Below are 12,488 nucleotides of genomic sequence, written 5' to 3' on the forward strand. Positions count from 1 at the left end.
TGGAGGTGAGATGAATTGCAGAGGAAGGAGAAGGCTTTTATTTTTAAGTGTTTCAGCTCCGGAAATGATTGACCGCCCTCACTCTGACTAACTTGTAACAAAATGGCGTCTGTTGTGTTTCGGGAGAGAGAGACGGTTTGATGGAAATACATTGTTTGTGACGGATTTTGTGCAGGAAAAAGTCGAGTGTTACTGTGTGAAAATGTCGGAAATGGTGAGAGCGTTGGTGAAGCAGCGACTAACTGCGGCCGCTGAAGAGATATTTGGGCTGTTTGAAAGAACCATAGCAGAGCACGAGGAGGAACGCTGTCGTTTAAAAGAGGAGATCGACCGACAAAACAAACTACTGGACGCTGTTTTGAAGCCTGAAATCCGGCTACACAGAGCAGGTTGGTACAGCTTCGCTGTTATTGTCGATGCAGATCCGTTAAAAGAGGGAGTTACGTGCATACATAGAGATATAGAACACAAGATACGACACGCCCGTCTCAGCCGCGGCACACGGGGCCGCCATCTTGTGTGGGTTGTGCAGTGCACCACACTTCTCTCAACTGGCAGAGAGGAAACTCAAGAAAAAAACTGGGAAAAGCAATCTTGTTTCAAGGATTTTGAAAACTTGTGAATCATTTAAGGGTAACTCTTCGACTACAGCCACTTGTGGTGTCGAGAGTTTTAAAATATCTAACACATTATTTTTAGATAGGTATTGATAGCTATATGTTTCAGTTCTCTATCTTGTATATAAACAATCCTGATAGTGGCTGTGCTGAAATTATCTAAATAATACATCATTTTTGCCATATTGTTTCTAACAACCAGAGGAAACTATGAACTTAGCCTGTGTCTTCAAAATATCTAATTTAGTTCCACAGACAGATGTGACCAAATTTTTAAAGATAATATTTTCCCATTGTGAAGATGAGAATCTATTCCACCAAAAAGTCTTTCAATCAATTACTTACATGGTACAATCATGATTTTTCTAAATTAATTGTAACAATAGCTGAACAATCTTAAAAATAATTAAAACAATTGTGCTATTTTGTTGTCATTTATGATTTTTACTTCAAAATATGTGCTGTGATGGTAATAACTGTGGTGAAAATGACATCTGACAAACTAATGTTGAATAATGTGTAGACCTAGATATGATTTAGCTAATAACATGTGTTTTTTACTCTTTAAGTTATTATGCATATTTTTCATTTCATTTTTTCATTTAACTTTTATTTATCCTCGAGAGACCAATTGAGGGGTGACCCTCATTTTCAATGACGTCGAGTCAAAACAAATTCAAAACAACAATACAAACAAAATATTCAATGCAAAAACATCAAATACACAAGTGAAGAGAAGAAAAAACAAAACGATTGAAACATTTACAGAGTGGGGAAGAGTGGCAGCAATTAAAAGGCATAAAGTACAATATAGTCTAATTAAAACAGTTACAAGTAGAGTTTGGCAGATCCAAGATAGTCTGTTTAAATTGGCCAAAGGATATGAATGTATTTAGTTTAATTTTAGCTGTAAGTTGTTCCAGGAGTCAGGTGCACTGAAGCTAAAAGCTGTCTTTCCCAGCTCAGACCGGGCTTGTGGAACATAAAGCATAAGCATGTCAGTGGAGCGGGTCTGATAAAGCCCATCTGAAACAAGCAGCATTTCTGTTAAATAACGAGGAAGCTTCCCAGTCAAGGCTTTGTAAATAAAAACATGCCAATGTGCATCACGTCTCTCTTTAAGGGAGGGCCACCCAACCTTCTCATATAAAAGACAATGGTGTGTGTCATAAGCATCTCCTGTGATGAACCTTAAAGCAGAGTGAAAAACTGAGTCTAGGAGTTTAAGACATGAATGTGATGCATGCCGGTAGACCACATCACCGTAATCAAGGACAGACATAAAAACTGCCTCAATAATCCTTTTCCTACTGAACAACGGGAAGGTGGCTTTATTCCTATAAAAATATCCAATCTTTTGTCGCAGACGACAGACAAGATTTTTTATGTGAAATGTAAAAGAGAGTTTTTCATCTATCCAGATGCCAAGATATTTATATTCAGTGACTCTTTCAATATGAGATCCATTATTTGTGTGAATAATAAGATCATTAAAATGTGTAGTTTTTGCTCTGGAGAAACACATATATTTGGTTTTGTCTGTATTAAGAACAAGCCTGAGGTTCACTAGACAGTCCTGCAGGGTGTTAAAAGAGCTTTGTAGGTTCTCAATAGATTGGTGCACCGAATCGGAAATGCAATACAGTACTGTGTCGTCAGCGTATAGATGGGCGTGACAGTTTTTTAGCGATGAAACAATGTTATTTATATAAATTGTGAAAAGAACTGGACCTAAAATTGAGCCCTGTGGGACACCATTTGTAACAGTTAAAAACTCAGACTGGTATCTTCCCAGTTTAACTGACTGCTGTCTATCAGAGAGATAATCCCTAAACCAGCTACATGCAGACTGATCAAAGCCAATGTCATGCAGCCTCTGTAAAAGCAAATGGTGGTCAACAGTATCAAAGGCCTTTGAAAGATCAATAAAAAGTGCTGCACAGTGCTTTTTCTTGTCTAATGCTGTAACAATGTTGTCTACAACCAAAGTCACAGCAGAGACAGTACTGTGACCTGCCCTAAAACCAGATTGGAATGGGCTCAAAATGGAAGCTGGGCGATATATCGAATATATGCCATGTATCGCGAGATGTTCTCCAGGGGATGTATAAATTGACCCTATCGCGACCATCGAATACAAATTGGCACATAATGTGCTTTTTTTTAGCCGCAGCCGCCACCGGCATACTCGCTGGTGTTCGCTTCTCTTGCTCTTTCCTGTGGCTCTCTGCCTCAGACTACATGCATTGGCTACTCACTCACTCCCCCCTCCCAACCAGAGTCTCCTGGGCACGCATCTGTGAGTAGTCTGCAGTGCGCCCTGTGTGTGTTACTGTTACTGTTACTTTTATCGCCATGTGAAAACAACGAGAGGGGGAGAAAAAAAGACGAGGGCTCTTGTGCTCTTATGACAGCCGAACGAGCGGGTGGAGGGGGCTCACATGACGGCGATGGTGGCCGTCGTTCATTGCATGGACCTTTTTTGTAGGTCCATGCTTATGAGAAGAAGCACACAGGCGAACAACCGGGGGAGGCGGGCGCACATGACAGCATTAGTGGCCGCTGTACACAGCACAGCCTGCCCTGGTCCTTATGAGAGGAAGGCTAGTGGCTACACATGCGAAAGAACGGGGGAGGCGGGCGCTTTACAGCATAAGCGGCTGATGTACAGAGCCTGGTCCTTATGAGAGGAAGGCAAACGAGCGCCGGGGGCGGATTACTCCGACTTCACGGAGAGTTTTTGGTCCAACGTCACACAACCACGGCATCACATTTATTACGGGCAGCCTCTTACAATATGTCCATGTCAGCACCAAGGGAGGTGCACACCGTTTATTAACTAAAAGTCTATGTAAAGTAGGCTACATTTGCGAGTATTTTTATTAGGCCTGTCAAAATTAACGCGTTAACGCAGGGTGATTAATTTCTGGAAATAATGCTTTAATTTTTTTTAACGCATGTGCAGAATGATCCGCCCCGTGCATCCCACCCGCTCTACACTACAGTCACTCTTACGCTGTGGCTGACCCAGGATCAGTAGCTGCGCACAGCCAAACATAGCAGCACGCTAGTCTGTGTTTTAAACTACTAACCACGGACCTATAACTGCTGCTAACGGCCACGTCTGTGTCGCGAGCGGCAGTTGCTCTCGGAAGCAACAGGAGAAACATTCTGCTCCGTTCACGGGAGGAAACAAACGTCTGCAGTTTTCAGAGGTGTGTGTAGCCTACGTGACAACAACGTCGGCCACACACACACACACACACACACACACACACACACACACACACACACACACACACACACACACACACACACACACACACACACACACACACACTGTAGCGGAGGAAACTGGTGGATGTACCTATCGGTACCGCGCTGATCTGCTTGTATCACAGGTTTCACTTCGGAGGTGTCGGCCAGAACAGCACTTATGGCCAAACACGTCAGACTATAAGCATGAGACGAGGAGAGGAGGAGTATGTTTTATCCGCTCTTTATTTTCCTTCTTTCACAGACACAGCAGCATAGATCGCAGGAAAAGAAACACAGGCTTAAACTCCGCTCGTGACTCGTGAGGAGACGTTACAACAGCTGTTGCGACCCGCGAATCGTGGCCGTTAATAACATGCATAAACTATAGCCTAATTTATAACAGCGATCGGGACTGCATGTAGGCTACTTACTCACTCACGGGTGATTCCCATAAACTCAAATAAACACGTTTCACATGTGGAATGATCGATTACTGCGGCAACGCTCACACATCCGACCGAGGGAGAAGAGAAAGGAAACTTACTAAACAGACTCTCCGGCCGACTGACGTCACGGCAGCAAACTGACAGTTATCCACACTGAATAAAACACATCTTAACACACTGTAAAAAATATCAAACACTAACTTATGAACTTTGGGGCCTTTTCTACACACAGACACACGAACAAACTTTAATCAGGTTGTATTCAGGAATTTAAAACCATGGATTCACTCAATACATGCCATTATAGCCTATGCTATATTTGCTGAATAGAGACAGCCACATTTAAGTTGGTTGTTTTACTTGATTATAATTTATTTGCAGTAATTACACTATCATTTGGATTTTCAATTAATAAAAACTACATTTAAATGTATATATTCACCTTCTGTCCTTTATCTTTCAATTCATATAACAATATACAGAAAAAATGGAATTTTTTTGGGCCTATTTCGAATGGTAGAATTAATCGTGATTAATCGTGATTAATCCACGGAATCCTGTGATTAATCTGATTAAAAATTTTAATCGTTTGACAGCCCTAATTTTTATACAATAAAACAAAGTGTTTTAGTGATAATGCAGGAGGGCTAGATCAATAGGTATGAATAGCATCCAGGAATGGTGCATCGGTTAGAATGCAAGGACTGATGATGAGACTTTGCTTTCTTTAGACTATATTATTCTCAGCCGTATTTATTTAAATCCTCTGATTGTCTTCCAGTTTTATTCTCATGAACTCAATACAGGAGAATTAAACAATAAGGCAGGTAACAGAGGGACAATGAGCCACCTGCTGTTTACGCTTGCATGAATCTCTCTCGGACTAACAGGCAGAAAACGAAACTTAATTTATACACTAGACTGGGAGCAACTGCTCTTAAAGCGACAGTAACCATTATAAATGTCAGAGCCTTTTATACACAGACTACTATTATGGAGCAAAACCTGTTCTGCATTTAAAGTGTGGCTGCTATCTTCAGGGGGTTAGTGGTGATAAACAATTAGTGACTGTAATGAGTCATAATTAGTTTTCTCAGTTTACAGATTAACAGAAGATGGAAAAAACTGTTTCCAAATAAAATAATGCTGGATCCATTGTATGGGAGTGGAAGGATGTGGAATAATCAATACAATGTGCAAACTCTTTGCCATGTGCAAGTTTCAAATTGTTCCAATAGAAAGCACTAAAGAATATAAACAAGATGTTGATTCATGGAGCCTAATAATGCATCGTTAGTGCAGACACATTTTGCAGGGACTATTTAAATCATATTACTGGTGTGATGTTATGCAAAAAATAAATTAAATTGAGCATTTAGGATGTGCTCTAGAGGAGATTTGAAATATATCGAGATATATATCGTGTATCGAGATATAGTAAAAAAATATCGAGATATTGATTTTAGCCCATATCGCCCAAGCTTTAGGCCCCGAGATGCTGTTCCGCGGATATACTTCTTGACTTTGTCCGGTATTGGTGAATGAAAGTCCAAGTTAAAAACCTTTTTTTTCACTTTATTTAGTTACAAACTCTAAAACCAACATACAAACATAAACCCTAACGTAACCTGGGTTGTGTGTGGTCAAAAACAGTTTCTATATCTGGGTAGCAACTGTGGAACCAAAGATTGGTTCCTACTTTATACCAGAGCGCTAATTGGCTCTTACAAACGTTAAACCTGGATCCGGCATGCATGTGTATTCCTTACTTGGTTGGTTTATACCAGATAGCGATAGCATCAAGGTAAGTGTGGTGAAATCTACGTAAAGTAAAAAATGCACTCAACAGTCAGGAACTGTTGCAAAGACGTCACGTCGGGTTATGTGTTGTCGGGTGTCCAGGCAGTTCACTTCCTTCAGATTTACTCTAAAGGACCAGTAGATAAACACACAACTTTTTTTTTTGGCATTTTTTTTATGCGTTATTGATAGTGTGAGACAGAGGTGAAATGGGGCAGAGAGGGGAGTGACATGCAGAGAACGACTGCGGGCTGGAATCGAACCCGGGTCCGCTGCTGGCCGAGGCCCATGGGGGGGACGCCCTACCAACTGAGCTAAGGGCGCCCCTGAACACATAACTTCTGATAGCATTCCTATTTAAGTTAAAAGCAGGACTGATGTTCTTTACAAATAAGACAATATTTTGCAAAACTCTTTAACACAGAGAGTTGATTATTAACAGGATATTACAGTTTTTTATAAAAAGTTTCATTATTCTCCCCAGATGTCCTTCAGCTGCTGGTGGTTAAAGAAGAGGAGCCACCAGAGCCCCCACACATTAAAGAGGAAGATGATGAAGAGAAAGCTCAGACCTCACAGCTTCATCAAACACAAACTGAACACATGGAACTAGCAGCTGATGGAGAGAACTGTGCAGGACCAGAACCAGCCAGGAACTTGCATCCAGATCCACATTTACAACCTGAGACTGAAGACCAGCCTGAAGACTCCTCTGAGACTGAAGACAGTGAGGATTATTCTAAGGAGACCGGAGAATCTCAGTCAGGTTTAAAGGCTCTGAAAAATAAAGTGTCTGAAAGTGATAAGAGGCATAAGACTGGAGAGAAGCGATTCAGCTGTTCTGATTGTGGGAAAATATTTAGTTTAAACTGTGATCTTAAGAGACATACGAGAATACACACAGGAGAAAAAACATTTAGTTGCTCAGTTTGTAGTAAAACTTTTTCAGTGAATAGAAATCTTACAAAACACATGGTCGTCCACACAGGGGAGAAACCATTTAGTTGTTCAGTTTGTAGTAAAACATTTACACAGAAGGGAACTCTTATGATTCACATGGTCATCCACACAGGGGAGAAACGATTTAGCTGCAAAGCTTGCGAGCAAAGATTCATGTGGTCTTCTGCATTGAGAAGACACAAGGCTGTCTGTCTTCAGTCCTCACAGCTTCATCAAACCCAAACTAAGGAGAACAGAGAGGCAGAGCCTGGAGCCAGCAGCTCAACTGAACACATGGAACCAGCAGCTGATGGAGAGGACTGTGGAGGACCAGAACCAGCCAGGAACTCACATCCAGATCCACATTTACAACCTGAGACTGAAGACAGAGATTATGATTCTAAGGAGAGCAGAGAACCTCAGTCAGGTTTAAAGGCTCTGAAAAATAAAGTGTCTGAAAGTGATAAGAGACGTAAGACTGGACAGAAACAATTCATCTGCTCTTTGTGTGGGAAAAGATTTAGTCACAATAAGACTCTGAAGATGCACATGAAATTACACACAGGAGAAAACCGATATAGTTGCTCAGTTTGTAGTAAAACATTTTCAATGAAGGGATCTCTTACGAATCACATGTTTATCCACACAGGGGAGAAACGATTTAGCTGCAAAGGTTGTGAGCAAAGATTCATGTGGAATTCTGCATTGAGAAGACACAAGGCTGTCTGTCTTCAGTCCTCACAGCTTCATCAAAACCAAACTGAGGAGAACAGAGAGGCAGAGCCTGGAGCCATCAGCTCAACTGAACAGCTCAATCTACAAATGAAAGAGGAACCAGAGGAACTGTGGAGCATTCAGGAGGGAGAGCAGCTTCAACATATCACCAAGTTCTCCTTCACTCCTGTCCCTGTGAAGAGTGAAGATCATGAAGAGAAAGCTCAGACCTCACAGCTTCATCAAACACAAACATAACTAGGGCTGCAACTAACGATTATTTTAATAATCGTTTAATCGGTCGATAATTTTTTCGATCAATCGATTAATCGGATAAAAAAAAAGAAATATTTGTAATTGCCTCATCTTTAATCAAAAACGGAACATTACTTCAAATTCACAGTGCAGAGTGAAGTGTCAAAACACCAGGTTATTACTCCGACGTCCCTGAACTATTAAAAGTAATATTAAATGATAAAAAAATTTAAATAAACTTAACTGGCATAACACAAAAAAAATACATACAATGTATGATATACCTTTATACAGTATATAAGGGATGTCCATGGTAAACTAGTCAACCGATAATTTTTAACCGGTAAATAGGGGAGAACGGGGTAAGTAGGCAGACTTTTTTCTCTTGTGAGAATTGCTTATCACCTAAACATCTTTCAATAGTCATTCCTACATTAAATTGAAGCTTAAGGTGTTGGCTTGAAATGTGTCCCCCTCACTTTTTCTATCTTATTGTAATAAAGAAGAAATTAATCATCAAAGACACCCTTACACATTGTGACAACCAACCCCATCAAGGGGTCGGTTGTCAAACACTATGGGGTTGTTTGTCACAATGTTATCTTAATGGGAATAATCTTAAAAAGAAGGCAAGAAAGTAGAACTAAATTTGAAAGTTTAATTGCATTGTCAAGTTGACAAATAGGCCTACATAACTTACTGTAGCCTTGGCAGCTGGTCTAGTTTGGGATGTACTGGGTTGTTTTGATTTTGTTGCATGCAAGCTGCCTTTTCCTGCTCTATTCTTTCCTTCTCTGGGGTGTCAGTGAGGATACAGCTTGACAATTTATTTCGTTATTGGGTTCCTTTTCTGGCTACAGCCTTGAGATAACATGTGACAACCAACCCCCCAAAAAATGTGACGACCAACCCCAACTTGAATTTCTTGCTAGCATCAAGGCCAGCAACCATCTGACAACTAATTAGCTTGCTAACCACAATCTAAACAATAGTTTACCCTTCACACTTTGTATGGGTAACAAGTGTTTTGTTATAAACCCATTGTGTAAAAGCCTAGAAGAAAAATACTGAGGAGCTAAATATTTTCAATTTGACATGAAAAACACAAACAGTCGTCTCACCTCAAATTCAGCAGTCTAACTCCAAGGAAGACTATGTAGGTGACCTCTGATCCCAATTCTGGATATTTACATACCAAAATTTCACAGACGGCACCTTCTGGTTCCGAGATATAATGATTGTGACAACCAACCCGTGTGACAAATTACCCCGTTCTCCCCTACTAACGGTTAAAAAAATTAAATCATCTTAATTTCTCTCAGATGACGGGAGATCGTTAATTTTTATTGATATTGATACCATTTTCGAGACTCCTTAATGATCCAAGTCTTTATTGATATCACTATTGATACTTTTCTATTATTTTGTTGAAATAGAACTTGTATTATTGCTTTAATTGCTGATATGATCATAGCTCAAGATAGGACATTAAACAGGTCATAATTCCATCTTTACTATCTATTTTATATTGCTTGGAAAACAGGTTTTTGCCAAAATCTCAAATTTCTTTTTTTTTGTGTTGCATTTGAACACATCAATCATCTTACTGAGCCGGCCTGAACACATCACATTTGACATGTTTGCTACTTTTTTTAAGCTAACTAGCTCTATATCCTTCCGATTTTAACATGAATTTAAAACTGGATTACTATTTTTAACTGCCGTGACTTTCTGTGATTACTGCCGCTGCTTTGAATGACTGTTGATGCGCCGATGCCGACTGTCCGAGCCCGTCTGCACACCATCTGTAGCAGCAGCAGCTGACAGAGTTTTTTTGGACTAGACGGATACTGAGTTGAGGGAGTTTTTTTTAACCCAAATACAGCAAAGGTACAACACTTTTATATAGGCCTACAGTCCACACTATAGCTTTCCCGCACCGCTTCACGTGCGGAAGGCTCACTGTGGGCGTGCATGAACCTGCCGGGGGCTGGATGTAAACAGTGCCGCGCCTACGAGTGACGTATTAATCACGCGACTCAACAAATCGATGACCAAATTCGTTGCCAACGCTTTTAGTAATCCATTTTTATCGATTTTATCGATTCGTTGTTGCAGCCTTAAACATAACAAATGGAACCAGCCAGAAACTCACATCCAGAGTCACATTTCCCCCTTCCAACCGACATAAAATCTGGGCTGGTTCTGAGCAGGTTCCCAGTCGCAAACCAGTTCTTTGATTTCCCACCATCAGAGAGTCTGTCTGTGTGTGTGTGTGTGTGTGTGTGTGAGACAGACAGACAGACAGACAGACAGAGGCCCTTTCCCAAACGACTCCCTAGGCACTCCCACTCCGTGAGCGAGTGTGACTTGCTGTGGAGTCACCCTCGCGGCTGTGAAGTGCCACTCGATCATTAAGGGGAGGGTATAACAACGGCGCGGCTTTGGCAAGCCCTCGCCTCTGTCAGACGGAAACAGGAAGACTAACTAACACTAGCTAAACTGTTAAGTCTTTATTTCTCACCCTAAAATAAAATTCCACCACATTTATATTTGACCTGAAACACTCTTTACATTCATATTCAGCTACGCATGTGAGAGTAAAATGTAGCATTGAATAAAAACAAACACTCCCATGATTTTTTGGCTGCATAATTCATTTTTTGTTAAACATTTTGTAACTGCATATTCTTAATTTTACCAGCTCAGTCTGTAGTGGAGAAAACGGGTGGGTGTTTTTATCCGCTGTTTAATTATCCTTTTAGTTTACATGCGCAGCAGCATACACAACCAGGGAAAAGACCAATAGTCTGCTAAAGCATGTATTCCACTTGTCATGATACATTAATCTGCCATTTCGACCCACGAATCGCGGCAGTTAATTAGCGTGCATAAATTATAATGCACTGCAAGGGTGGTCATAAATAAGAAAAGTCATGCGCTCCAGCTGACTGACGTCACCGCCGCTATTACTACCCCTCATCGGCTGTAACAGAAACACAAATCTTACTAACAATTTAAGGAAATAATAATCACTGTCCCTTATTAACTTGTGGGCATTTTCTTCATCTGCTTCGTTTTATCTTTTATCCACGCCTTGAAAATACACTAACGGTAGACAAGTGGGATAATCAAATCAACAAGTGTAAAACAACATGTTGATTCCGATATTGTAGGCTACCCTCCGGTTCCGTCATATAGGGCTATGCATAAAAATAATCAATCAAATGTCTGTTTGAGGTAAGAGAACGTTTCATTTATAATTCGGGAAACAAACTCCATGGAACTCTCATTTGTAGGTTTGGCTCCCCCATTCCGGACTTAATTGATTGGCGGACACCTGTGTCAAACGTAGGGCTAAGCCACCATCGATGCAGACTCGGTGATCGAGGGCTTTATAACCCACTCACACTCGAGGCTTGGTGGTTTGGGATGACACTCAATATGGCGGGCCCTCCTCGCGAACGCGCAAACGGAGGGATAGTGGATAGGGATAGGGTGTAGGGGGTGGTTCTAGAAAGGGCCAGACAGTCGGCTTCCTGCCCGACTGGAACAGCGAACGGCATAGGTCAGAGGACGAGGGAGGGATTATCCCGACCAACCAGACATGTAGTTTTGGTTGGTCTGGTCCACCTCCTTGGTTCACCTCTGATCTTCCTGCCATCAAGGCCTCTGGCAGTCAGCTGGAGCGGCTTTACAGAAGATCCTGCTCACTGTCCACTTGGAGGCCGACAAGGAAGCTTTCTCAAAAATAAAATCCCAGTTCTACTCCTCCCTATTGGCAGCCAGCAGAACGACGCCAGATTGATGTTATCAACCATTATAGGCCAACTCTATTGCCCTATTGCTAGCCACCAAGGCCAAAGCTTCCACCTGCTCCCTGGAGCCTACGCCCTAGTTAAGACCAGGCTATTATTATTAACCTAATAACCAAACATAGGGATCAAATCAACCACTGAAAATACGCTGGATAGATCATGTTTGGTTTATAAAGCAAAGCGAGAGGCAACTCATGTAAAAATAAGACGTATCTGCCGCTGTTGTTGTGCTTAAAGGGTGAAGGTTAGCCGGGAGTGCAGCAATGTCGCGCAACGTACAGTGACGTCATGACGTTGCTCTCTGGGGCGGTGAAAAAACAAACTTATTAGATTCCCAAACCGGCTGGGAACCTCCACTTTTTTCTACATTCTGAAATTTTTGGTAAAATATATTTGACCAAAATGTTTTGCTTTCATCCTGGCACTAAGTCACCAACATTTGTCATTTTCACCAACATCAGCATTTTGAGCCACTTACTCATTTTTGGCATATGGATGAATTACTGGAAATTTAGTTTAATTAATGATTTCAGCTAAAATAATATTAGTGTGTTGGTACTGTAGGTATGTCAGAGGGTGGTGTTTTGTGTGTGTGTGTGTGTGTGTGTACACTTTGCTAAAATACTTACTGTCAAATCCTT

The 12,488-nt window shown here is 41.1% G+C and overlaps 1 protein-coding gene across 1 annotated transcript; it reads left to right on the forward strand.

Moving 5' to 3' along the window:
- Positions 1 to 158: 158 nt before the first annotated feature.
- LOC307270159 (uncharacterized protein) lies at positions 159 to 11,837 on the forward strand (the record flags this gene model as incomplete). The annotated part of the gene is made up of 3 exons (XM_080053327.1): positions 159 to 389; positions 6,606 to 6,887; positions 11,698 to 11,837. Exons 1-3 carry the CDS (start codon positions 203 to 205, stop codon positions 11,835 to 11,837), a joined length of 609 nt encoding a protein of 202 aa, XP_079909453.1. The 5' UTR covers positions 159 to 202.
- Positions 11,838 to 12,488: the final 651 nt, after the last annotated feature.

This window comes from Ammodytes marinus, assembly GCF_949987685.1.
Source record: "Ammodytes marinus genome assembly, chromosome: 25".
Lineage (NCBI taxonomy): Eukaryota > Metazoa > Chordata > Actinopteri > Uranoscopiformes > Ammodytidae > Ammodytes > Ammodytes marinus.